Below are 27,268 nucleotides of genomic sequence, written 5' to 3' on the forward strand. Positions count from 1 at the left end.
CCAGCTCCTCCCTTGCCTGCGCCCCATTCCTCCAGATTTCAGTCTTCCAGTTTTCCCCTCTCTTTTGTGCAGAACAATTTCTCCTCTACAGCCAGGTGTGTGCCCTCCCTGACGGACCCACCAGCTCCGCCATTTTGTTCCTTTACCCCATCTTTCCATGAAAGCACCAGGCTGATCGTTAAACCTGAGGCAGGAAAGCATCCAGGCATGTGGTGGAGGGAAGAAACGAGGCTGATGGTTTCATTCTTTTCTGCAGGAGCATACGTGTATGTAAATGGATAGAAAAATCCAGGGGACCTTTGACCTCCCGAGGAAGGGAGGGGACCAGAGACAAGATGTGCTGGCCCTGGGAATTTAGCTTCATCTGTCAGCTTGCAATGTGGAAACTGACAGCAGATGGTTCACAGGGACAGGTCCACCCGTGGATGCCCAAGGGTGGGCTCTGGTTCCTGCTGCCGGGCACCTGGTCTCTGAGTATGTCCCCCCACCCCCAAGTGTCCCAGGTGCAGCTGAGCCAACTTCCCAGCCTCCACCATGTTCTCACTGCTGGTCCGTTAAGTGAATGTCCCATACTTTAGATTTTTGGTCATGGCAGAAGCCCCCTCTAGTACGAATTTCTGTATTGGTGAAACCCTGGCCCGTCTGTCTCTGCCACAAACAGCAGGGGGCTCAGATTATGCCATGCTTGAGTGCCCCCTTGCCAAAGCTCCTCAAACTCCCCCAGAGAGAGGGAGAGGGTAGGCTACAGAGACAAGTTTTTGTTTTTGTTTTTAATGAAGGAAAAACAAATCCAAACTAAAGTCTAGGTTGAACAGTCAGGCTACAAGGGAAGGACTCCCACCTCCCATGCCCCCTGCATGCTCTCCTCAAGGACTTCCCCTCTTGGGGAGCAACAGGAACAGAAATGGAACCTGGGTCCTGGGCATCAACATGCAGTGGTCCACTCTGACCCTCAGGAATGCTAGATGCTCTGCAGCATGTGGACGGCACACTGGAGGTGCTGGCGGGCAGCTGGGGCACAGCCGTGACTCCGCAGGATGGCCAGGGAGTAGGAGGTGCCTGGCTGGCCCTGTTCCCAGACTGTGAGCAGCAACGCTTCGCCCCCACCACTCAGCACCAGTTGAGACTGGTTGCCGCAGCAGCTGACCTACTGAGAGAGGAGGAGCCAGCATCACAGGGAAAAGGGGCCCTGGGCCGGACAAGTGGACAAGAGACTGAGGGGCCCTGACCTGCATCTCAGTGGCTGCCTCACCCTGTTCCTCTGGGTGGGGAGCCCAGAGCTCTACTGCACAGAAAGCAGACTGAGGCTGGGAGGGCACTCCCCTTCCCCTAGTCACCCGGTGAGACCTCCTCTTCCTAAGTCTGTGACCTGGGGATGCCAGCCTCCCCCTGGCCCAGTGTCCCCAGCTGTGGGCAGGGCCATTTGAAGACAGTCCTCTCTCTCTGGGACCCAGCCCAGGTCAGGGCACTCTGGTCTGAACGGAGAGGGAGTTTCCCTGTAAATAGATACTAACAATTTTTTAAACTAAAAAGTTTTGTGATACTTCTGTGTTTGAAGTCTGTTTTAGGACTGGCTATGATTTCTCAGAAGCTGCCGAGACTGCTCGGGAAAACCACACCCGAAAGCCAAGCTGCGATGAATGAGCTGCCGTTCGACAGCTGGTCCACGTCGCCAAAGGGGAAGACGTCCCCAGGTGATGTTCTGCCGCCTCTTAAACGCAAGTTATTTCTGATTTTGCCAGTTTGGGACCTAGCAGTCAGTCCCGCCTGCCCCAGCCCGGGGCCAGCTGTTTCCTGGGGCTTCCCTGAGAGCGGGCAGCCTCCCAGGCCTGTTGGGGTCGGGGGCCTCACTCACCTGCACGGACCCGTCACTGAAGAGCAGCAGAAGGGCCCCCTCGGACGCCACGAAGCGCAGCAGGCAGAGCCCGGGGCCAGCTGGCGGGGCGGGCAGGGGCGGGCCACCCTCCTGCGGGCAGATCCAGCCTTAGGATCGGGGTCCCCCCGCCTGGCCCCACCCCACTCCTGGCGCTCACCTCTCGCCGCCGCTGCTGCATGTAGCGGGCAAAGAGCCGCAGGACAGCCAGCTTGGTGCCCAGCAGGCCGGGCACGTCCCTCAGGGTAAACGTCTCCAGGTTCCCCCGGTGGGGTGCGTAGCAGACTTGGCTGGGGGTCGGGCGCGGGCAGTGCCAGCTGTCAGGGCCTCTGTCTTGGGCACCTGACACCCGAGGACACCTTCTCACACAGCTGTGCCCCTCGGATGGTGATATGAAGACCAGCTCTGCACAGGCCAGCCCTCTCCATATGTCCACCTAGCCCTCCCCAAGACCCCAGAGCCCCAGACCCATGGAGCCACGGGCTCAGCCCGTCCACACTGAGATTCTGACCAATCCTGACACCTGCCCTCCCGCCGTATACCTATCTCGCCTGGGGTCTGCTCCATCCTTTCCGCCCGCAAACTAAGTCCCAATTCTAGCCTCTACCCAAGTCACCGCCGTTGGCTGCCCAGCTAGTCCAGTCATCTGCTGGTCCTGTGTCTCTCCTTTTAAAAGTGTGGGTCAGACCCCTCCTTCCTGCCCCAGTCCTAACAGCAGCCTGTGAGGCTCTGTGACTTTGTGTTCTCCCTGTCTCCCCCAGCTCACTCCAGAGTCCCTGCCGTCCCTCAAACCCATCATGCTCGGTCACTTCTTGAGGACTTTGCACATGCCATTCCCTGTGCCTCAAATGCTGTTCCCAAAGGCTCTTTCTCATCATTCATGTCTTGCCTGAAAGTCACTTCAGAAAGCCCCTCCACAACCACTCTGTCCAGAGTCGCCTCCACCCTCAATCTCACCTCACCCACTTCATTTCCTTCAGAAAACTGCCACCTGAAATCAACTTAGTAATTCATTTGCTTAGCGTTGTTCTCCCCTACTGGGCAGTAAGCGCCCGTAGGTGTGCACAGTAGGTGCTTAATACTTGTGGAATGATAAGAAAGGCAGTGGGGAGGGCCTGGCCCCCAGGGGGATAGGAACTCCACGACTTACCCCCCTGGGGGGCGCAGAGCCATGTGGGTGCCATCCCGAAGCAGGACGCCGCTGCCCCCATCTGACAGCTGGTAGCCAAAGCCGTACTTGCTGGAATAATCCACCCACTCGGGGGCCCAGCGGACGGGCCGCCGCTCTCCTGGGGGGTCCTGCACGGCTGGGCACGAGGACGAAGCGGAGTGAGCAGGGGCCCTGGAGGAGGGCCGGTGGAGGGACAGCCAAGGCACAGGAGACGGGAGAGAAGCCCAAGGAGGAGGAAAGCTGCTCTTGCCTCGGGGAGGGAGGACAGCGGGGCGCCGGGGCCAGGCTGCCTCTGGACGTGAGCGAACCCGGCCGACGTGTAAGGTCCGAAACACTCTGAGGCTCTGCTTTATTTCATTCCCAGGGTTTCGTGTTAAAAAATAAAAACCACTCAAGGCCATGTGGGACCCTGGATCCCATCCCAGGAGAGGAGCCGGGGCGGCAGTGGGAAACCTGGGGAAGTCCGGCAGCCGGGACGCTGGGCCCAGGAAGGCGGGCCTCTGCTGCTCCCAGCTTCTCAGGGTCTCTTGTGCTGCCCTACCTGGGGGGCCGGAGTCCAGGCAGAGCCGCAGGTTTCTGATGGCCGCCTCCACCTCCTGCCTCGGGCTCTGCTCGGGCCCTGGGGAGACAGAGCTCTATGTTGAGGGGGACAGAGAATCCAGGCCCCTCTGCCCCGTATGGGGTCCCTCCAACCAGCCCTGCCCCAAACATCCGGGAAAGTCTTATCTTAAACCCAAAAGGATTCAGGCTTCGTTCTCATTTTACAGGTGGGAAAATTGATGCCAGGAGGGGGCTGTGCTCCTGGCACTTTTAGACCGTCGCTCCCTGCCCACAGCTCCTGCCTAGGACAGAGAGTCTCCTCACCTGCCGGGTCACTCCGGAGGGTCCCCTGGGTGAGCAGGTGGATGGGGCGCTCGGGGCACAGAACTCTGCTCTCTGACAAGGAGGCCTGTGGAGGGAGCAGCAGGGGTCAGCAGCGGCCCCAGCCCCCAGGAGACGCGGAGGTGGGTGACGGGCTCTGTCCTCCCCGCTCTGAAGACCCCCTGACCCCTCTCTGCCTAGCCTGGTGGTGAGGACGCCCTCACATTCCCCACTGCCCTGCAACCTCACCTCACTGCCCCACTCCATGGAGTCAGGGTCGGAACCATCTTCTCCTGGACCTGAGGCCTCCGTGGGAGTGAAGGGGCCTGCAGGAGGCACAAGGATTTGGGGAAACAGAGCCTAGCCCTGTGCTGGGAGCATCTCCACCTCCGCCGTGGAGGTGAGGTTTCAGAGCAGGTAGCAGGTGTGACGGCGTGTGAGAGGCAGGCCAGGCAGGAGCACGTGAGGGGTGGGCAGTGTGGACTCACAGGGTGGCCAGCACTGGGCCAGCAGCAGCCGGCCCACCTTCCGGAAGAGCCTGCCCAGCGGCGGGGGGGATGGTGAAGACGGGCGGGCTGTGGCAGCAGTGCGGGGGCAGCCGGTCCAGGGTGAAGCCCTTTGGAGTAGGCAGTTGGGGGTCAATCCCCAGGCTTCCTGGGAGTCCTGACCCTCGCCTGGGTCTGTGCAGACACCCAGAGAAGGGCGGCCCCACCCACTGACACCCCACCTGCGTGAAAAAGTCGTCCTGCAGCAGGTGGTCCAGACTGGGCCGCTCGGCCGGGTCGGGCGCCAGCAGGCGGGCGATGAGGCGGCGTGCGCTGGGAGACAGGTGTGCAGGCTCTGGGTAGCGACCCTCTCGGATGTTTTGGTACATCTCTGACAGGGGCGCCGCCACGAAGGGAGGAACGCCAGTCAGCTCGGTGTACCTGCACCAGGTAGGGGTGGAATCTGGGTGCCTGCTGGCATCTGTCCTGGGCATCCAGGGTTGGCTCACACCTCCCTGTGCACACCTGGCCATACCTACCCACACGTCCCTGCTCCATACCTGCATCAGCTCCACTTCCCCACACCTGGCTACCCCGCTCCCACCCGGCCCTTCCTGTCTGCTCAGAAGACTCCAGCATCTCTCTGGACACCTGCCTGCACCTGGGTTACACCTGTATACACCTGCATGTACCTTTCCAATTTTATTTTATCCGTGATTACACCTGTTCCACTCCCACATGTGCCTCATACTTGTACCTCTCCCCTGATCTATCTCCTTGTGTACCTGCTGCCAGCACACACCTGTCCCCACCCCTGTGCACGCCCATACTGGTCCTGCATCCCACACACATCCCTCCATAAGCCCTGTTCATACCTGCACACGCAAATGATGGCAGGCGCGTGCCCCCGCCTCCCCCCAGCTGCACACACCAGTCCTGTGTTTGCTCATACCTGTCTGTCCCCCACTCAGTCTCCCCTGCGCATCCTTGCACCTGTGCTTACCTCCCCGCGCATGCTGCCACCTGCCCACGCCGGCCCCCCCTGGGCAGCCATACCCTCCTTTCCCAGGGGGCCACTCACATGAGGCAGCCCAGAGCCCAGATGTCTGACTGGCAGGAATGCCCGTTCCTGGACACGACCTCTGGGGCCAGGAAGTTTGGGGTCCCGCAGAGCACTCTGGGAGAGATAACGGGGGCTCAGGAAGGCTGGGGTCCCTGTGCCACTCCTGGCCCACCTGCACCCACCCAGATAGCCTGCTCCAAGCCTTCCAGTCACCTGTGGCAGCGGCCCCCGGGTCCCACCCTGGTGGCCAGCCCCAGGTCTCCGATCTTCACCTCCATGTTTTTGTTCAGAAAGAAGTTACCTGCAGGGGGTGGGGCTCCGCGTGAGGGCGAAGCCACGCCCAGGCGCCGCGGGGCCCCTCCCCCACACTCACTGAGCTTCAGGTCCCGGTGCACGATCCGCCGCCGGTGCAGGTAGCGCAGGCCGCTGACCAGGCCCCGCAGGTAGTAACGCACCTCCGGCTCTGTCAGCGTCTGCCGCGCCTCCAGCACGTGGGCCAGTGACTGCAGGTGACCGGCAGGTACCCAGGAGACACAGGTGAGCTCAGGTTAGGGGGCACAGTGGGTTTCAGGGACCCGGGAAGGCAGAGGTAAATTCAGCGGGGCCGGGGGGCGTGGCTATGGTGGGCGGGGCAAAGGTGAGCTGAGAGCCCAGGGAGGAGCCCAGGCAGCGGTCAGATGGGCGGAGGAGGCCAACGCAAGGGGATCATGCTGGGCACAGGGGAGCTCAGGTGCACTTAAAGTTGGCAAAGTGAGTTCAAGGGCGTCTATGAAGGCCCAACCAAGTTCCGCTGGACCCAGATGAGGCCTGGCTGAGTGCTGTGGGGGACATAGGTGGGCCCGGAGGCCATGATGAGTTCTGAAGGGCCCAAGTGGCCACAGAAACACCTGGGCCTGGTGTGCCTAGGTGAGTTGAGAGAGCCTCTGGGTGGGCAGGTGGGCAGACCTTCGAAAAGGATGAGCCCAGCTGGGCGTGGTGTGGCCACAGGTAGAAACAGGTAAGTACAGAGAGACACGGGGTGGGGGGAGACAGATGGGCGCAGCACGTGTGGACCGGACGCAGCTCCCTCTCTGCCCCGCCCCCGGGGCACCTGGCGGCTGCAGCATTCCAACACCATGTACACGTGGTCATGGTCAGCAAAGTGTCCGTGGAAGGCCACGATGTTGCGGTGTCGCAGGCGGCTATGCAGGGCGATCTCGCGCTCCACCTGCAGGCAGGGCCCCACGTGTACACCCCCTGCAGGTGCGCACACCTGAGGTTTGCATGCCCGCAGGCGTAACTCCCATTCCCAGGGCAGAGGCCTCTCAGAAGACCCGCTGTGGTCCCAGGACTCCTGGGCACTGATGCGAGGGGCCTACCTTGCCGCGGGGGGCGCAGCCGCCCAGCCTCGTCCCCACCACGAGGAATCACTTTGAGGGCAAACACCGCACTGGTGGACATGTCCGTCAGCTTGTAGCAGCGGCTGAAGGCGCCCTGCAGTGCAGAGGGTTGACGAGCTCAGTGGACGGGTGCACACATGTGTGGGGACAGATGCCCAGGCCTCTCCACAGACACAGACACCCCCGAGACACATGGATGCACAGTTCACACCTGCACACCTGGACACACAAGGCAACGCAACACACAGACCCTCACGAGGTCACAGGGACTGATACACTCAGACACACAGACACATTCATACTTGGATGCCTAGAGCCCACGGTCCCCAGTGCAGTACATGGACACACGGAGCAGCGCACACAGTACGACACATCCAGACACACACTCACGGGCTGGGTCCCTGCAAAGCCTCCGAGACCCGCAATGGTAGGGCGCACACCCACAGCCTGGACACGCGACCCACGACGCAGCACGGCGCGCTCGCACGGGTTCCCGCCACCCAAAGCGCGCCGCACAGCGGGCACATCACAGACCTGGGCGTGCACCCACGCCAGCCCCACGCCCGCCCCCAGACTCGCTCGGACACGCGACACACGCACAGACAAAAGCCGCGGCGCCCGCCGGTAAACGAGCGGGACCGCACATCGGCCCCTCTGCGCTCGCGGCCGGTCGGGCGCGCGCCCCGCTCCGCTCTACCTCGCCGGGACCTGCGCCCGGCCCGGACGCCCCGCTGGGGGCTTGCGCTGCCGGGGTCCCCACCTTGCCGATCAGCTTCCCGCGCCTGTAGACGCGCCCCGAGGCCGGGTCGCGCAAGAAGATGGAGACCGGCGAGCGGCAAGTGCGCCGCCGCCGCCGCGACCCGGGCTCCATCCCTTCCCGGGGGCCCGGCCGGCGCAGGGAGCGGGCGCGGGCGCGGGCGCGGGCGCGGGCGCAGCCTCCGGCCGGGACCACCTTGCAGCGCGGCTCTGGGGGCCGCGCGCCGCCGGAGGCGCGTCTTATTGGCTGAGGAGGGAGGGGTGGAGTCCAGACGCTCCGGGCGGGACGACGCGGGGGTGGGGGGAGCGCGGGGGTGTGCGGGGACTCCCGGCTGGCGGGAGTTCCAGGGACCAGAGCGGCGCTGGCGCCCGGCACCAATCCCGCGCCCTCAGCCCGCTTGTTCCTCCAATCCTGCGCCTCCCGCCAAGCAGCGAGCTGTCAACACGCCCACTTCTCTGAGCAGGAGACTGAGGTCAGAGGGATCATCTCATTCTTTTGAGATCTAACAGGGAAGGGCGGGTGGGAGCTAGGACTTGGCAGGGCTCTCCCCAAAGCGCGCTTGAGGTGTGAGTCTAGCTATACTGAATATGTGCCTCTGTGGGTCGTCCTTACATATGGGTCCTCAGAGCCCATTTGACAGTGTGAGGCTTGGTCATCGTGGCACTGGGGAGCCACAGCAGGCTTCAGAGGAGGAGAGAAAAAGAAGCCCAGTAGCTCTGGTGCTGGGGCTGGTGGGGAGGGGGCCCTGAACTCAGAGGGGCACTGCTGGAAGTTGGAGGCTGGCATATATGGAAGACAGTCAGCAGTGAGAACGGACAGGATTTGGGGACTGATGGGCAGACTGGGAGTTGTGACTCTTGGGGGGAGCAGCCAAGGAGAAGTAGTTGGATGGATGACAGTGGGCAGGCCCTGAGAACTGTGGGGGCATCTCTGAGCTGTGCCCCAGACTCAGTGCCCAGCCCTCTCCTTGCCTTGTTTCGCGTCATCCTTCCACACAGGTGTGGGGGAACTGGCCTTGTCCCCATTTTACAGATGCAAACACTGAGGTCCAGGGAGATTAGGTCGCTTCCCCAGCCAGGAAGGGATAGTGCCGTGTGTGAATCCAGGCAGCTGCCTCTGGACGCCTCAGTATTAATCCCCAAATGTTACATAACACAGTGAATGGGGAGGGGTTAGCAGGGCTCCGTGTGGCTGGAATCAGACCTCGGAATTTTCCAGAGATCAGATTTCGGAATCTGGCCCAGCTAAGCCACCAGGGTTAGGAAACACCATCTGAGTTGTCACATGTCCACCTGGCACATCAAATGAGGGGCTCCGAGGGGGCCCCAGTGCGTCTGATGGAGCAAGACCCTGGCACCTTTGCAAGGACTCCGGGCCAGCGCAGGGGGCCGGCTGGCTCTGGCCGGGGAGCCTGAGTTCTCTGCTAAGGAGAACCAGGTGTGGTGTGGCAGAGGGAAGGCAGCTGGGGGGCCAGTGGGTCTGAGCCGTCACGTCACTGTGGCCCTGGAATCCACGGGGGGCAGGAAGCCAGCTCCTTCTCAGCAGCACACCTGCACCGCCTGCTCATCCAGGTATCTGCTCAGTGCTTCTGTGGGTGCAGAGCCTGTGCCCAAGACAGGTCCATCCGGCTTTCCAACAGGAGGTCAGCCAGACAGAACCAAAGCCCGGGATCGGGTCAGGTTCTGGGTGCCAATGTGAGAAACGCAGGCCCCTGCCAGGCAGTGGCTTGTCTGGGAAGTAGGCACTGTTCTAAGCCCCGTCATACAGATGAGGAAGTGGAGTATCAGGAAGGCACAGGCAAGCCAGGGTCTCCGGACGGTGGTCAAACCCCGGCAGGAGTGCAGGTTGCTGGGTCTGGAGCCCCTGCCCCCCAATACTGCCCCACAGGCTCCAGGATCACAGGAGAAGCCCTCCCACCGGGGCAGGTGGCGGAGCCTGTGGGACCCCCAGAAACCTCCTGGGGGAATGAAATCCTAAATTCCCAGCCCAGAGCCTCACAGCAGGCCTGTCAGCTGACATCCTCTGCCCCTCCTCTCCCGGCCACCTGCTCTTTTCCTGGCTAAACCTCCACCTCGGGGCTGGGGAGACCTCCCGTGCCCCGCCTGACCACCCCCGGCCCCACCCCGAGCAGGGACACCCTCCCCCCAGCACTTTAGAATGAAACAAGCTTTGTAATAAAGTGAGAAACGTAGCAGCACGATTCACAACAGCCAAAGAGAAGAAACTCTCCCCGGTGTCCTTTGCTGATGAAGACAGATAAACAGACGTGGTCCATCCACACCCTGGGCCGTTACCCAACCTTAAAAGGGATGGAGATTCTGACACTACAGTGCGGATGGACCTCGGGGACATGATGCTCGGTGAAATAAGACAGACACAGAAGAACAGGTACCATCTGATTCCACTCACAAGAGGACCTGGAGGAGTCACATCCATAGAGAAAGTAGACTGTGGGGCCACGGGCTGGAGGAGGGTGGGGAGTAGGTGATTAATAGGGGCAGAGTTTCAGTTTAGGGAAATGGAAAGTTCTGGACAAGATGGTGGGGATGGCTGTACAATAATGTGAACCTGTTTAGGACCACTGAGCTGTGTGCTTAACAATGATTAAGATGGTGCATTTGGTGTTACTGTGTATTTTGCCACAGTAAAAAAAAAAGTGGAAACTATGTTAGATTCCCTACCCCTCAAAAAACCACAGCCTTAGGGAGCTGAAGAATACCCCCATTTTGCAGATGAGAAGACTGAGGCTCAGTGCATGTAGCAAGCACAGGAGCGGTTTTGCAAAGGGGCAGGAGTTGGGGGTGAGGGGACTCAGTGGAGCTGCCTGACCCTTGCATGCTGACCCCTGCCCTGGGCTCTGGAGGCTGGGGTGGGCATGGGCTGGACCCCTGGCCTGGCCACCCAGCCCCCTGAGCCCACACCCTCGAGGCCATGCACTTGATTTCCCTCCAGTCTGTTCTTTCCCTGACCTGAGATAACTCTCCAGATTCAGCAGATTTCCCAGGAGAAGCCGGCAAGCTTTGCTCAAAATACCTGCGGCAGGTGGAGGGGGTGGCTGCTGAGACAGTGCGGGGCACTGGACTCCCGAGGGAGGCTGGCGGGCCTGGGTGCGGGGTCAGCAGTGGCATGGCCCCCCTAATTCCAGAAGTTTCCCTAGCTGGGATAGGCAGACGAGACTCAGCCCGGCTCCCGGGTCCCTCTCTAGCCTCCTGCCTCCTGGACTTTGAAGCGCAGTGGATGCCCTCCTGCCTGACTCGTGAGCCCTTGGCCAGAACTGGCAGGTCCCTGGGGACGGCCAGTGAGCAGAGCTGGTGGGAGGGACCCATCCCAGTGCTCCAGACACCCCGTGACTTCAGCTTCCTCTCAGACTGCCCTCAAGACTGGCCCATCTCTGGGGAAGGGGTGGGATTGCCCAGACCTGGGTGCCACGTCCTCGGAGCCTCCCCCCAGGAACAAACCTTGTCCTGGCCTCTCCCAGCACCCACTGTCTTTGGCTCCTTCTAGAAGCAGGGTCCTCCATTGTCCTCCGGGACACCTCTCTGTGGACTTGTCCCCCACCTTTCTTGCTAAATCTTCTGAGTTCTCGTCTGAGGCTCCTCTCCCTCTCCTGGTACCCAGGGCTCAGTGTGGAAGCCCCCCACCCCCTTTCTTCACTCTCTTCCGCCGCCGAAGTGGTTCAGGCCAGTGGGAGACAGTCAGGGCCCTGTCTCAGTCTGGCCTTTGCCAAATGCAGAGCCTGAGGCAAGGGTTGAGTGCAGTGAGTGATCTGGGAAGCACACTGTCCTGTTACTTAGCTTGGGACACTCCTACACATGGTCCACACTGTAGCTCAGAGAGTGATGGAGTGAAAGATGGGACAGGGAGGTGTGTGTGGTGGGGGCCACTGTGGGGCTCGATGACCCCCTAATCCGGGAGCAGAGCCTCACCTGTGATCAGCCACTCCACCTCTGCCCTTTGAGCCGTGACACTAGGACCTGTCTACAGGCAGGGTGGCGGGTAGACAGGGTCAGGGAGGGGGTATCCAGAGTACATTGGGGGACATTGATGCCTATCTGGGGAGCCCAGGGGTGATCTAGAGGAAGAGATGAAACTGAAGACACCACTGGGGGCCTCCCTGGCAGGACCAAACAGGGCCCAGGGTCAGGATCATCCAGGACAGCTGTGGCCAGGTCTGGGAACACAATGTGTGTGGACTCTCGGAGGGTGGCTGAGAGCTGGACTCAGGGATGCTCTGGGGCCCAGGGCCAGAAAGCCCACCCTCTTCCTGACAGCAGGAAGCTTTCTAGAACCAAATTAGATCATATACAAAAGCCTGCGAGTATGCCCCCGTGGCCCTTCCACACACCCACTCCCTCACCCTGGTCCGGCCCCCCTGGCCTCTGTCAGTCTGAGATCCCGTACCAAGCTCATCCTAATCTCAGGGCCTTTGCACATGTCATTCCCGCTGCCCAAAGTGCTCTCCACCCCCTAGTCTTCACCCAGAAGCTCCTTCTTATCTTCCAGGACCCAGGTAGGGGCCACCCACACCCTGTGAGTCCCTCTGTGGTACACCCACCACCTGAAATCACGCCATTTCTTTGCTAGTTTGCAGGTTTCTGTCCCACAGGACTGGATGTGTGTTTCCTTGCTGTGTCCCCTGTACGCGCTGACCCGCTGGGGAGCCTTGGGCAAGTTCAGACCCCCCTCCACAGGCTGCCCCAGACCCCGCCTGCTGGGTGGGCATCCTCAGGGTCCTGAGTAGGTGCTGCTCCTCCAGGTGCACTTCCCCCCCGGGTGCCCTCAGCCCAACGCCGCCTTGACCTCTGCTAAGGGACCCGGATTGGCACTGGCTGCATGCAAACTCTGTGTGGGCATCAGAACCAGCTAGATGTCCACAGGAGTACTCCGTATCTCACCTGCGTGTGTCTTTTTATCAATGATGAGAGAAATAGCTCAATGTCATGTGGGTTCCTGGATGAGATCCCGGAACAGAAAAAAAAATTGGTTGGAAAAAAGAAAAGAAACTGGTGGTATCCAAATAACATTTGGAGTTTGGTCAATAGTAACAGTGATCACTAATACTGTTCATTGTAGTGGTAACAGACCGATGTCAATTCTTTTGATGTGACAAATAGTCATTGTCTTCTGTGGCTGTTGTAAGAAATTACCACAAACTTGGTGGCTGAGGAAAACACACATTTATCATCTCACATTCTGGAGGTCAGAAGTCCTAAACCCAGGCGTGGGCGGGGCTACTCCTCCAGAGACCCCAGGGAGAAGCGGCTCCTGCCTTCTCCAGCTTCTAGAGGCCCCACATCCCTGGCTCGCGGCCCCCTCTCCATCCTCACCGCCAGCAGCGCGGCATCTCCCGTTTCTCTCTGACTCTGACCTCCCGCCTCCCTCTGATGAGGACCCTGTGATGGCATGGGATCCCCTGGGAATCCAGGGTCACCCCCATCCCAGGGGCCTTAAACCCACCTGCAAAGTCGCCTCTGCCCCATGAGGTGACACGTCCTCAGGTCCAGAGACCAGGACATAGACATCCTAGGGGGCGAGGGGGCGGGGACATTATACGACTAATGACAAAGGGTAGGCAGAAAGTCTCTGTAATATCTTTGCAACTTTCTGTAAATCTAAAATTATTCTAAAATAAAAATTATCTTTCAAGAAAAAAAAGAATTAAGGACAGAAGGGTGTAGCTCAGTGGTAGAGCACATGATCAGCGTGCACAGGTTCCTTGGTTCAATCCCCAGGCCCTCCGTTGAAAAAAAAAAAAGGAAGAAAAAGAAAGATGACAAGACATTAAAATAAACCCTAAAAGGCAGTAACTCAAAGTCACCCCTAGCCGCTACCCCAAGGTCATCGTGGGTGACCGTAGGGGTTTATTCCTGTCAGCTTCCTGCCCGAGTTTATGGGAAGGTAGATTCTTTGTCTTTTATGTAAATGGCATCAGATCACGCGGAACTTTTCTGACTTTCTCACCTAACAGCGTTCCTTAGATTTCTTGCCATTTTTGAGCAACTGTCCCACACTCCTGGCCCCCAGGCCCTGTGAGGCCTCTGCCCCCTCCAGCCTGAAAGCCAACGTCCTCTTCAGTCCGCTATGGCTATACAGACCTCCTCGCTGGGCCTGGTTCTCACCCTGCTCGTCCAGCCACCTGGCCTTTGCACATGCTGTTCTATCTGCTGGGAACACCTTCTCCCTCACACCCTCTTGCGTCCAGTTCCCCCTCATCGTCCAGGTCCTGCCCCCAACATCCCCACCTCAGGCAAGTCCCCCTGCTGCCCTGCCCCCAGAGGAGCTCAGGACACCCACTCAGATGTGGGTGAGACCTCCAAGTCTCTCTGCGTGTGACTCTGCTCCTCTACACCCCAGCGTCCCAGCCCGTAAGGCAGGGGTGAGGATTCCTCTCACGTGGGCAGCTGGGAGTCCCCCAAGACAGGGGCGACTCGGCAAGATGAAGCCCCCCGTCACCGAATCGGCGGCATAAGCCGCAGGCCCTGCTGGGGGTGAGGGGGGTGGAAAGGGTGCCGGTCCCTACGTGTGGGGACCTCTTGATTAGAAGTCACAGAAATCCAGAATTGCCAAAATGAAAAATAACGGGTGAGTGGCTTCAAACAACCAGGGACTCAAACAACCAATTTTGAAATTTGGCCCTTTCCACTTTCTCCCTCCATTGGCATCTCCCTGGGGCAGAGAAGGCACTACCATCCCAGCTCCCACGGGTGACCCCCGCCGTGGAGGGCCCCCGATCCTACTCCATTCATGCTCCTGCCCAGGGGCAGCTGGGCAGCTCCAGAGACCCCAGGTTCTGGGTTGGGGTGGCCAGATCCCTCCCATGCAGTCTATGCAGGAGGCTGGAGTGGCCTGTGGACCACATGGCCAGGCCCAAGGGATCAAGGGAGGCCACAGTGAGAAGGAGGCTGGGCACAGGGAGGCTCAAGGCTGTGAGACCACAGAGCGAGCAGAAGCCCGGATGACCCACATCAGCCAGGACCTGCCTCTACTTGGCCTGGCCTCAGGGATGGGGTCCAGGCGGGAACTCAGCATAGGGGGACACCGTCAACCACTGTGTCTGTGTCCAGGCACCTGGAGCCCCCAAACCTCACAGCTACCCCTCCGCCTGCACCAGGTGTTTTGAGCTGAGCTCTCGGCCTCCTCCTCTGGGAATCAGCTGAGTTCAGCTGAGTTACGTCCTGGGTGAAGGTGGGAGGCTGGGGACCTGAGGGGAAACAAAGGCTGGGGACAGGGCATGGACTGGGACGGTGCACCACACCTTCACCCCGACCCCAGCTGGCCATCCCACAAGCACTAGGGGCCCCACACAGCGCACAGTGCCTGCTGTGTGCACTCCCTGCAGAGTGCATTGCCTGCTGTAGGCACTCCCTGTAGAGCATGGTGCGGGCTGTATGCACTTCCCGCAGGACACAGTGCCTGCTGTATACTGTCCTCAAGGAGTGCCATGACTTCTGTACACACTTTCTACAGGCTACACTGTTGTATGCACTCCGTGGGAGGGTCGGCATCTACTTTATGCATTCCTTGCAGGATGCAGTACCTGCTGTATACACTTTCTGCAGGGCAGTGACTGCTGTATGCATCCCTGCGGAGCGGCATGTCTGCTGGGTCTGCTCCACACAGGACAGATGTCGCTGTATGCACGCCCTGCATAGCCCTGAGGGCTGGGGCTTGGGGAGTGAGGCACATCTGAGGCGGATGTGACTGTCCGCTTGGTGGAGCTCCTGGCCAAGCCTGATTTATTCCAGATGCCACTCAGGCCCTAGTCCAGAACTCAGCACACAGTAGGTGCTCCGCCGAGGCCGCCTGCCCACACCGTCCCCACTGCCTGTCCTGCGTCCTCTCTCCAGCGCAGTCCCACCAGGCTTAACATTGTCAGGTCACTACCTCCATTGATTCTGATATTCGGGCCCTGGTCCATTCTCCAGCCTCATTTTCCCCACCCAGGCTGCCCTTTCTCCTCCCAGAAGCCCATCCTCCTGTGACTGACCTCCCGGGACCCCACGCCCACCCATTCTGCTCCCCGCCCCGACCTCTGGTACTCAGGCCCCAATCTCTGTTCTGTCCACACTCACACCCTGTGGCCTCATCTACGATGCTAAACACCCCTGTGTGCAGAGGACACCCATGTGTCCATCTCCAGCCAGACATGGCCCCTGGGCTCCAAGCCTCTTCTTACCTCACCCTAGACCCATCCAGAAGTGACCTCGGGACTTGTCCTCCCTCCACCAGGCCCCCACCTGCTCCCCTCAGTGAATGGGGCACCTCCCCTCCCAGGATGCTCAGGCCAAGCCCCTGCCTGCCTCCTCCCAACTCCTACCCCCTGGGATCTGTCAGCAAGGCCTGCAGACTCCACTCCACTCCTCAACAGCTGGGAGCCACCCACTGCTCTCACCCCCACCCACATGATCTGCACTGCCCCTGCCACCAACACATCTCACTGCTTTCTGGGTCCCCACTCCTGCCCCCACAGCAGCCAGTGTCAGCTTTCCCAAAACTAGAGCACCCTCTCCCATCCCCCACCCCTCTCTGACCTCATCTCCATCCACCCCAACCTCCTGACTGTCTCTATTTTCTTATTCCAGCCTCAGGGCCTTTGCACATGCTGTTCCCTCTGCCTGGGCTGCCCTTCCCCCACCTCCTTGTGTCAATCACCTCCTCAGTGAGGGCCTTCCTGACCCCCTACCCTATCTGCAGTGGGTCTGGGCTTTTTCTTCAGAGCATCCTGGTCAGAAGGTAGGATTATACCCTCCCGGGGGCTGCCTCACTCACAAGCCTGATTGGCTGGGTTCACAGCTGTGGTACACAGTAAGTGCTCAGTAAGTGCTGAATGAATGAATGGCATTGGGTGGCCCTGCTCTGAGCTGCTCTAGGCTGGAGGCCAGACAAAAGGGGACAGGCAACACCCCCTCCCTGTGGTCAGGGACTGGAGACCTCACTGTAGGCTTCCCGGAGGAGGGGGCACTCAAGCTGAGTGCCGGCTGAGCCCAGGGAGCAGAAGGGCAGTCCACCCATCACCCTCTTGATGCCTCCTTGTCCTCAACCTGCTCGCCAGGGAGCATCACGGGGCAACAGGGAGGAGCTGGGGGAGAGGGCGAGAAGAGGGCGGGCGCTGGCTGAGTCCCTGCGTGGGCGGGGGGAGGTGGCGCGCAGATGCAAAACCAGGAAAGGGGGGTAGTGGGGAGCCCTGAAGTAACCCCGTCCTTGCTGGTCCGCGCCAAGAGCTGAGATCCACCTGGAGGTGTCGTAGGGGTGGAGACCCCCGCTGGCCCCATTGCCTGGATGGGAAACCTGAGGTCGGGGAGGGTGAGGCCACAGTCACGTGGCACGAGGACCTTCTGGACCCGGGTCTAGTTCGAAGTCGCTGCCTGCAGCACGGGGCCCGGCGGAGAGAGCGGGAGGTTGGGTGGGGCGCGTCCTCTGGTGACAGCAGCGCCCGGGAATGCGCCGGGCTGGGAGGGGGCTCTCCACCCCTCACGCCTGGCCCCTGGGGCTGAGCTTCTCCCCAGAACTCTGGGGCCCTGAGCTGGGGGTGGTGGAAGCCCCAGGATCGGAACCCAGGCGCGTGGGTTCCTGAGTAACGTGACCTTGAGGGAGGGGTGGGGAGAGGGAAAGGGAGGGGTAGTGGCTGGGAAAGGGGACTTTCGTGGGGACGCGATCTGGGCGTCGGTGGAGAGAGGGCAGCGCCCGCCCGGAGCCAGAGCAGGGCGACCTCGGTTCGCGCACATTCCCTGGCCCTGACCGCGGCGCCCGGAATAGCAGCCCCGAGGTGGGGGTAAGGGCGGTGGGTCCCCACGTGGCTCCCCCGCCCTGGGCCTCCCAAGGGCACCGGGACAGGGACGCGCGGTCACCAGGCCGCAGTTCTGGGGGACCGGGGATCTTGCGGGGCAGTCCCCTGCCGCAGGTCGGCGTCCAGGCGCGGGACGGCCGCGCGGGGGCGCACGGGGCCGCCGTCCCTCCAGACCCCGACCCGGGCGCGCCCTGGGAGGCGGGGTGGGAAGGGCCGCCCCGGGCTCCCCCCGCCCCTCCTCGCCTGCCCCGCCGCTTCCGCTAGCCCAGGGGCGGCCCGGGGAGCCAGGACGCGTCGCCTGGGCTCTACGTATCCGGTAAGTCCCTCTTCCTATCCCCCCACTATGCCGGCCGGCGTCTCCTCCTGCTCCCTAGTCTGGGCGGTGGCGAGGAAGCAACTCCCAGGCTGGGAGAAAGTTCATCCCCATTTCCTCCTGGGGAAACTGAGGCCCAGAAGCGTGGCTTGTCCTGAGATCTCACTGACGTTCAGGAGTGAGGCCAAAACAGGGCGTGTGTTCTGCTACTCGGGCAGGGGGCTCTGGAGCATGAGAAGGGTGGTCCACCTCACCTGGCATGTTTCATCACCTAGACCTTCACTCCACCAGTCAGTGCTCAGTGGGGAGCGGCTGTCAGATGTACAATCCCCCTCCCCTTATGTCCACCTTCCAGCCCAGACTGCTTTCTGTTTCCTGGGCCAGCCAAGGCTGGGGTTCAGAAGTGCAGCTGGCTGCCGGGCTGTGGTCAGAGAGGGGGACCTGCCCCGCGGTCCTCCAGGTTCTCAGTGCCTGGAGCCACCTTGGCCCCAGACCTTTGGTGCCCCAAGTTCTAATGCCAGAGCCAGGAGAGCCTGATAACCAGGGAAACGGGTTCTAGAAGGTCTCGTGGGACTTGACCTTTCCACATCCGGTGCCCAGGACCTCGAGGTCTGGAGGACTCCAGCGTGTCCTGTGTGTCCTTTGGGTTCTGCTGACCGCTGGGCTCCATGACCCTGGCCTGAGAGAGGACTCACGAGGCAGCTGCTTCCCTCCCCCTTTCGCCACCCATGCCGTGGTCACATGGGAATGACAACTGACTTCATTCCTCCCCTGACAGATGGGGAAACTGAGGCCCAGGGAGGCAAAGTCTCCCAGCCACCCCCCCACCGCACCCACACAGCCGTCTTCCTCTTCCCTGCCTCATTCTCACTGGTGGCCCTTTTCCCTCTGCAGGTTGCCCTGGGGCTCCGTCCCACACCCTCTGCAAGAGGCCATGAGGCACAGACTGGACCAGGGCCAGGTCACCCCTCCCTGCCCCTCCCCCAACCCCGGAGCTCCCTGCTGCTGTGAGTCTGGGAGCTGAGGGGGCCCTGGAGGCTGGGGGCCGCCGGGGGGCCTCTGCCAGACACCAGCTCCAGCTCCCACTGGCCACACCCTCTGCAAGTTCTCATAGAATCCTGGACTGAGCCCAGCTGGTTCCCACTGCACAGATGGGGAAACTGAGGCCCGGGGAAGCAGAGCAGCTGGCCCCCGGCCACACAGGAAGGTAGGAGCGATGATGGTGGGGAGAGTGGGGACAGCCCTGGGGCCCTGGAGACACTCATGCATTGTCCTGGGATGATTCCTTCCTCCTGAAGACAGTGAATAAGCACCTTCTGTGTGCATCATAAGACAATAAACCACCAATAGCAATAATTTCGAGCTCTCTCTCTCCATAGCAGGCTCTGCGACTCCCATTTTCCTCACCTAGCCTGACGGGCCTCTCAGACCTTTCCCGTGGGGGGCTCTATTATCACTTCATGTCTCAGAGATGAGAAGGGAGGCTCAGAGAGGTTGAGCTACTGTCCAAAATCACATAGCTAAGTCAGGGCAGAGCTGGGGTTGAACCCCTGGCCGGCTGGCACCCCCACTGCAGGGCCCCCTCTGCTCCCCCAGACGCCACCCCCTCCAGGGCCTCCTGCTCCTGCTGTGGACCCTTCTCAACTGTGGTTTGGGGGACAACGCTCAGGTAAAGGGGGACATGAATCCAAGGGGCAGTGGACATGGGGAACTGGCTGGTGCTGTGGGGGTCACTAGCCTCCCTTCTGAGGCTAACTGTGCCTCTCTCTCCCCAAGTAGGGTTCAGGCGAGTGGACTCCGTGGGGTTCCTGGAGCCGCTGTTCCAGTTCTTGTGGGCAAGGGCTCTCCATGCGCAGCCGGAGATGCATTCGGTGCGGAGGGCTGGGTGGGACGGGAGGGGGTCCCTACCCCTCCTCTCCTGCCAGCCCAGCCCAGCCCCTGGCCGCACCCTCGGCCTGCCCACACATGCTACTCCTTTTAATCCAGCTGATTCAGCTGGAATGTGGGTAGGGTTGGGGGGGTGGATGGATGGGCAGGTTGGCTCTGGGGAAGGGGTTCCTGGAGGTCCTGACCAGGGTCTGGAAGCCCTGATCCTTGTAGGTTTCCCGGGGAAGAGCTATGCTGGGGGCACACTCACGAGTACCGCCTCTGCCAGTTGCCCGTAAGTTCTACCCGCCTCCAAGACTGAGTCTTCCCTGAAGCCCTCCTGCCTCCCTACCCCTGCTGCCAAGTATGCTTGCCACCATGCCAGACTTTTTGGGTATCCCCAGGGCCATCCCAGCCTCTGATCCATCCATCTCCATCCCCAGGACTGTCCCCTAGGGGCTGTGCCCTTCCGAGACCTCCAGTGTGCCCTCTACAATGGCCACCCTGTCCTGGGCACCCAGAAGACCTACCTGTGGGTGCCCTTCTATGGAGGTGAGTAGCCTACCTTCCAGTTAGTTGAGAGCTGGCAAGGAAAAGTGGCTGCTAAGAAAGAAGGGGAACTTGGAGGGTTGCAAGAAGGGGGCATTAGCACTGGGGCTTTGAAGGATATGTAGGAGTTGGTGAGGTGAAGCAGTGGGGAAAAGCACATGTGAGATGTGAAGCAGGGGCCCAGGGAGGCAGGGTCTATTATGCACAGGGTCGAACACCGGGGTGAGGATTTACTTGGAGCTGTATCCAGAAGCCAACAGTTTTCAAACTTACCCTAGCAGCAGGAAATGCTGCCACACTGAGCTGAAAATAATGAGTTATATAACTTTGTGCCCGGGGCAGTGCACCTCCAGATTTAAGGGAGATAGGCAGTTTCAGACGCCATGGTGGGAGCAGACACAGATAAGAAAATCCTAGAATGAAGAAAGTTTCCATCATAGATTTTTTTTCGACCTCATGGATTTTTTTTTTTTCCCTTCGCCTCAAGAATTGGAGGAAACTTGTCATGGTCCCACCCCCACAGAGGCCTGTCATGGCCAGCTCGGGTTCCAATCCAGGCAGGGTCTGCCAGCCAGCCTCAGGGATGTGGGAGCCAGAGAGAGCTTGAGCAGAAGGGAGCAGGGATCGGGGCTGGTGTTCTGTGGGTGTGATCTGACTGTCCACTGCAAGTTAGAGAGGGAAACTGAGTCCCAGGCGGGGCCAGCAACACACCCGGGCTATGCGGGACTCAGTCAGCACTGGACAAATACTTTTTACGGGGCACCTGCTGGGTGCAGGGCCCAAGTACTGAGTGAGTTCTGCCCACTGCTATACCCCAGAGCCTAGAACACTGTCTGGAAAATCCTAAGTTCTCAACAAGTGTTTGTGGAATAAGTGTTGTAGAATGAAAGAATGAGTGAAGGATGGGTGATGATGTTAATAATGGAAACATGTAAGGACCCCCTAATATTAGGACTTAACATGAATGAATGAATGAACAAATGAGTGCAGGCCTAGATACTGGCCTGGGAGAGTCCCGCAGAACTGGAAGAAGAATGCCTAAGTTCCAGTCCTGGCTCTGCCTCAGCCTCTGTGTGTGGCTTTGTCTGTCTCTGGGCGTCATCTGCCCAAAGGGATTGTTGCCTGGGGGAGACTGGCAGGGAGGGGGCTGGAACTCAGATAGCAGTCCCCCGGCCCACCAGCTCCTCCCGCCCCCCAGCACCCAACCAGTGTGACCTCAACTGCCTGGCAGAGGGGCACGACTTCTATCACAGCTTTGGTCGAGTACTGGACGGTACCCCCTGCAGCCAGGGCTCCCCAGGGCTCTGCGTGGCTGGCCGCTGTCTGGTGAGGTCTCCAGGCCCAGCCCCGTCCCCGCCCACCTCCATCAGGGCCCCGCCTTTCCCTAGATTTCACCCTAGGCTCCTTCCTCCAGGCCTCTCCCCCAAGTCCCATTCATTTAGTTCCCGGTCGGGCCTTCTTCACTTGGCCCCACCCCTTAGCAACGCCCCGCCCTCCCGGCCTCCACCTATCATCACTAGACTCCACCCCCAGCCTCCTCCCACTGGGGCCCGCCCCCAGTCCCATCCTTTCAGTTCTCGGTCCCGCCCTCTTCCATGAGCCCCCCTCACCCCTCCACCCTCGCGCTCACAGCGGCCCCGGGCTGGGGGGCGTTTGACCGCGCGCGTGTCCTCCCCACCCCTGTAGAGCGCCGGCTGTGACGGTTTGCTGGGCTCGGGCGCCCGCGAAGACCGCTGCGGCCGCTGCGGTGGCGCCAACGACTCATGCCTCTTCGTACAGCGCGTGTTCCGTGACGCCGGTGACCGCCCACCCCTTCCTCACTCTGTCCCTGAGCGGGCCCTTTAACGAAGTCCCGAGCTGAGCGGGCAGTCTGCGGCCCGCCCCCCCACTCGTCATTGTAATTGGCCACTGCCAGATTGTCCCGCCCTTCGCAGAACAGATGGGGGCTTAACTCTTTCGCTGCCGCACTCAAGCGACAGTAAACGTAACTCCGATCCTTTAGGAAGCGTTTTCCGAGCACCAGGGCCTTGGCTAACCCCCGCACCGCAGCACTTCACTTAAGCCTTAAATCATCCTTCAAATACACCCCACCCTGTTCCCAACACTTTTCTTCCCTCCCGCCCAGGTGCCTTCGCTGGGTACTGGAACGTGACCCTGATCCCTGAGGGCGCCAGGCACATACGCGCCGCCCACCGGAGCCGCAACCACCTGGGTACCGCAGGGTCCGGGGGGAGGCGCCCTGTTGGCCACCCGGATCCAACGGGGAGACTGAGGCCTAGGGAGGGGGACGCCAGGGTAGGGAGGCGGGCCAGGCCTGTTCCGGGAAGCTCGGGCTCACCCTTCCCTTGCAGCGCTGATGAGGGGCGACGGGCGCTACGTGCTCAACGGGAACTGGGCGGTCAGCCCGCCCGGGACCTACGAGGCGGCGGGCACCCGCGTGGTTTACACCCGCGCCACGGGGCGGGAGGAGACGCTGAGCGCCGCCGGGCCCACCTCCCAAGACCTGCTCCTGCAGGTACGGGCGGGCCTCTGATGGGGCAGCTGGACACGTTGCGGTGGTTATAGGATCTGGGAGGAGGCAGGGGTCAGAGTGTCAGAGGGAAGGCTGGGCCATCATACCTGACTGCAGCTCCCTAGTGTGTGACCCCCTCCCCAGGTCCTCCTGCAGGAGCCCAACCCCGGCATTGAGTTCGAGTTCTGGCTCCCCCAGGAGCTCTACAGCCCCTTCCAAGCACAGGCACAGGCCCTGGGCTGGCCCCTGTGGCAGCCACAGCCTCGGGAGGTGGAACCTCGGCCCCCTGAGCCTCCTGCAGCCCCCACCGTTATCCTCCATCAGACCCCGACCCCCACATCAGGTGAGGGGACAGCGTGGGTGGGAGCAAGCAGGGAGGTGAGGCCTGTGCCCCTGATGGCACTGCCTCCACAGACCCCTGCCCACCCTGTCCTGACACCCGAGGTCGTGCCCACCGGCTGCTCCACTATTGTGGCAGCGACTTCGGTAAGACACCCCTGACCCCAGCCCTCACCTGACCCCTCACTGTCCCGAACTTGATCCCTGTCCTGCCGACCTCTGACCCTGGTCTGATTTTACCCTTGACTCCTTGACCTGACTCCAACTTGACTCCTTCTGACCTTAATTTGACTCCTTGATTTGACCCTTTGCCCTAATCTGACCCCTAACCCCTCATTGATCCCTGACCTGACCCTGACCCCAACCCCAGGCCTTGGCTACCACAGACCCCAAGGGTCCCCGATGCCCCTCCCGACCCCTAGTTCCCTTGCCTGGCAGTGGGTGTGTGGATGGGGCCCAGGGAAGAGCATCCAGCCGGCCTTAGCACCCGCCCTGCCCACAGTGTTCCGGGCCCGAGTGCGGGGCCGCCTCCGCCAGGCCCAGGAGACCCGCTATGAGGTGCGCGTGCAGCTCATCTACAAGAACCGCTCACCGCTGCGTGCTCTCGAGTACGTGTGGGCACCGAGCCGCTGCCCCTGCCCAGTGTTGGCCCTCCATCGCGAGTACCTGCTGGCTGCCCGGCGCCTCATCAGCCCCGATGGCACTCAGGACCGGCTGCTGCTGCCCCACGCCGGCTATGCCCGGCCCTGGAGCCCTGCCGAGGACAGCCGTGTCCGCCTGGCCGCCCAGCACTGCCCTGTCTGAGCCCCTAGACCAGGCCTCAGCCACACACCACGAGGAGGACATGCCTGGCTAGGCTCAAAGTCAACATACTTCCCCTCTTGGCATAGCTTCCAGGGAGCTTTGGAGTATCTCCCACTTGCAGCTCTGTGACTCCTCATTACACCCGCTTCTACTCCTGCACTCAGATCCACTGTTGCAAGCAGGCAGGTACTGATGAGGACACACTGAATTGACTCTTTAACTCATTTCCTCTCTCACCCTGGCTGCCAGGAAACTTACAGCTATTTTACACTCAGAGACTTTGTGTCTGCTTTTATTCCCCTTGCTTCACACTCAGTTGATTAGACGCTGTCACAAGCAAGCATGGCCTGGAGGAAGACATGCCTAAACAGACACTGTAATGTATCAGTTTCCCTTTTTGCCCTAGCTACCAGGAAACTCATCACTGTTTAACTCCCTGACACTCTGTCTCTCCCTTCTCATTGCCACTTACACTCGCACCCTCACCTATTCAGAGACTCTGTCACAAACAGACATGACCCCTAGAAGACATGCCTACCCAGGCAATGTTAATTCACTGTAACATACCAGTTTCCCCTTTTACCCTGGCTACCAAGAAGTTCAGAGATAAACTTGACAACTTCAGCAGCTCAGGGCAGGGAAGGGTTTCCTCCAGGCAACACTGCTGTTCACCCCTTTTTTATTCCTATTAACTTTTACAAACACTTTTTCTTAACAAGGGCACCCCAGTTACACATACTTGGCTGCAGAGACTTCAAGATGCGCTGGCAGTCTGACTCACAATGGAGCTCTCACCACATGTTCACACGTGACCACATGCACTCCTGGTCCAGCCCCCACTTCCTCTCAGCATGTCTGACCCCGGGTGGGGGAACAACAAGGACAGGGAATATGAGGATAGGGGCACGTGGGGCTTCCATAGGTCCCAAGCGTCCTCCCCATGCCCCTTTGGGGGCCGCATGTTCATCTCAGGCAGTTCTCAAGACCTGCCACTCCAAGAGAGGAGGCAGTTCAGAGCCCCTGCCCTCAGCCTGTGCCCTGTCCTTGTGTGTCCTGGGTATAATTCTAGAGCCCAGAAGGCAGGCCTAGGTCACGTATTGATTGGAAGTGTCTGCTCTTCTGTACCATCCATGGATGGCTCAGCCTTGGACCTTGCGGGTGACCTCAGGCCAGGCCCTGCCCCTCTCTCTGCCTGTTTCCCCATCCCAGTGCCCTTTCCGGCTCTCCTGGCAATCACACTCTCCTGGACTCCTTCCCTCGCCCCTCCGTTCACTCACACATTCCTCCAAAGAGTATTTATTGAGTGCCTCCTGTACGCCAGGGACCCAGCAGCACCTGGGACAGCCCAGGCCTGGAGAATCCCCAGAACGCCCCCTCCCGTGGGGCACAGCGGGGCACAGCGGGGCACAGCGGGGCGCAGCTCAGGAGGGCGGGCCTGGGGCCCGGGCGCCCCCTGGTGGCAGGACGGGGGAAGAAGGATTGCTCGCTCCCGGTGTTACCCGCAGCCCCCAAGGGCCCTACTGCCCGGGCCTGTTATCCAGAGGTGGTCCTCTCTGCCTCACTGCAGGGTGAGGGTGTCTCAGGGAATGGGAGTCTCCAGCCTCCTCCTCCCCAGAGCTCTGTGGGTCAGCGCTGCCACCTACTCCCCACCAGCTAGACCAGTTGGCCTGGGCGAGGCACCTGCTGGTAGGGAGGCCAGTGCAGGGCCCACTCGGGCAGCAGATGAGATGGCCTGTGGCCACAGAGGCCAGGACTCCCCGCAGCCCGGTCTCTGGACGGCCTCTCCTGCCAGTGGCAACATTGTTTCCAGTCGTGATCCTGTAACCCTCCGCAGTAAGCATTTCGTTGTTTTTCTGGTTTTCTCTTGAGCTTTAAATAAAAAAATCGACGGAACGATTTAAAGAGAGTAGAAAACACTGTGGTTCTAAAGATTCTCAAATTCAGCAACGTGCACAGCGAAACTGGCGATCACGCTCGCCCAGCAAAGATACCACGCGGCTTTGATGCTTTAAACAGGAATAAAAACTCCGGACGCTTACAGGGAATGACGGAAATGGAGTGACTCGAGATCTGCTTCTTCGTGTCTGCACAATCCCCAGCTCTCAGGGTTTTATTATTTACTGTGTCCCTGAAGAGACCGCAAATGATTACAGATGGGAACGTCCTCTCAAGGGAAGCCCACGCAGCCGAGTCTTCACGCATCTGGAACTGGGAATTCTCTGGACTTCCCAAGGGAGATGACGTTTATTAAAGAATGAAGAAGGAAAAGAGGCACGTTGGAAACTTGCGTCCATGTTATTAAGACAAAAGTAATCACACCAGTGGATTCAGCAGCCCCAGGAACATTTGTGCTCAGCAACATGGCCCTGGGGGGGTCTGATGCTGTTCTTACTGTTTTTAATTCTCTGCACACAGCACCCTCCTGCTGTGTGCTCGTCTCTCACTGACTCCGTACAAGCTGGCTGACCCACGGGAGGGCACGTGTCCAGTTGAAGGGCTGCTGAACCACCCCATCCAGGCTGTCTCACATCCTGCGGGATCAGATGAGGGTGTGCAGGTTACAATGGCATAACACCTGGGAAAACAGTTTGGCTGTTTCTGCTACAGCTGAACACACGCTCACGTGTAATGTTGAATAAACACGTCCACGCCCTAACCCCTGGGACCCGTGAACAGGATCTTATTTGGAAAAAGAGTCTTTGCAGATGTTGGTAAGGGTCTCAAAATCACTCTGGATTATCCAAGTGGGCCCTAAATCCAATGACAGGTGTCCTTGTAAGAGACACGCAGAGGAGAGACCGAGAAGATGGCCATGTGGTGGTGGAGGCAGAGGTCGGAGCAATGGGGCCACAAGCCCAGGGATGCTTGGGGCCCCCAGAAGCCGGTGGAGGCAGGAAGGACCCTCCTCTGGAGCCTCTGGAGGGACCACGGCCCTGCCAGCCCTGGATCTTGGACTTGAGGCCTCCAGATGGTGAGAGAATAAATTTCTATTGTCCCAAGCCTCCCAGTTGGTGGTAATTGGTTAAAGCAGCTCCAGGAGGCTCACACTCTCACCTGAAACCCTGCAGTCTGACAAGTGAATGCCGAAGGGGAAGGAGAGCACTGCTTACCAAAGACTGGTTCTAGAATGTTCCTAGCAGCTTTTGTCACAATAGCCCCCAACTGGAAACAACGCTAAGGCCCACCCACAGTGGCACGGGGCACCCTACGGCCTTCCCATAGAATGACATGCTCTCTGCCAGCGGAAGAGAAGGGCACCAGGGGCCCTGCCCGTGGCAGTGCGGCGAGTCTGAGTCAGACGGGAGAGGGCAGAAAACACCGTGGACGGGATGCAAGTGACCTTCACGGGTGGGGGGAGGTGTGGATGGGGCTGCCTTTGAGGGTGGGGAGTGACCAGCAGGGCCAGCCCTGATGCGTTACTTGCCTCAAGTCACTGACTACGCTTTTCTGTATGTTTAAATTAAAACATGTCTGACGGACTAAAGGTCACTGCCTCCACCTGGTGAGTC

At 60.2% G+C, this 27,268-nt stretch overlaps 2 protein-coding genes across 14 annotated transcripts; one reads left to right on the forward strand and one right to left on the reverse strand.

Moving 5' to 3' along the window:
- Positions 1-749: 749 nt before the first annotated feature.
- Positions 750-13,753, reverse strand: PLK5 (polo like kinase 5 (inactive)). The gene is given in 16 exon segments (XM_074351276.1): positions 750-1,147; positions 1,856-1,966; positions 3,024-3,065; positions 3,068-3,180; positions 3,586-3,663; positions 3,909-3,993; positions 4,155-4,231; positions 4,394-4,460; positions 4,462-4,521; positions 4,633-4,831; positions 5,472-5,567; positions 5,667-5,956; positions 6,544-6,660; positions 6,812-6,823; positions 6,825-6,926; positions 7,593-13,753. Coding segments are annotated over 16 exon segments (1,746 nt in total). The 5' UTR covers positions 7,704-13,753; the 3' UTR covers positions 750-961.
- A 3,337-nt stretch (positions 13,754-17,090) lies between these two features.
- Positions 17,091-25,661, forward strand: ADAMTSL5 (ADAMTS like 5). Of its 13 annotated transcripts, none has more exons than XM_074351278.1 (14): positions 17,092-17,692; positions 18,584-18,696; positions 18,795-18,896; positions 19,286-19,358; positions 19,469-19,560; positions 19,790-19,850; positions 19,999-20,107; positions 21,303-21,430; positions 21,791-21,902; positions 22,230-22,316; positions 22,456-22,619; positions 22,761-22,959; positions 23,031-23,102; positions 23,458-25,661. In XM_074351278.1, exons 3-14 carry the CDS (start codon positions 18,841-18,843, stop codon positions 23,757-23,759), a joined length of 1,455 nt encoding a protein of 484 aa, XP_074207379.1. In that variant the 5' UTR covers positions 17,092-17,692; positions 18,584-18,696; positions 18,795-18,840; the 3' UTR covers positions 23,760-25,661. The 13 variants fall into 13 exon arrangements, with proteins under 13 accessions (XP_074207380.1, XP_074207379.1, XP_045360131.1 ...); XM_045504175.2 differs by having other exon boundaries at positions 17,092-17,361; XM_074351277.1 differs by having other exon boundaries at positions 17,093-17,692; positions 18,584-18,896.
- The last annotated feature ends 1,607 nt before the right edge of the window (positions 25,662-27,268 follow it).

This window comes from Camelus bactrianus, chromosome 22 (genome assembly GCF_048773025.1).
Source record: "Camelus bactrianus isolate YW-2024 breed Bactrian camel chromosome 22, ASM4877302v1, whole genome shotgun sequence".
Lineage (NCBI taxonomy): Eukaryota > Metazoa > Chordata > Mammalia > Artiodactyla > Camelidae > Camelus > Camelus bactrianus.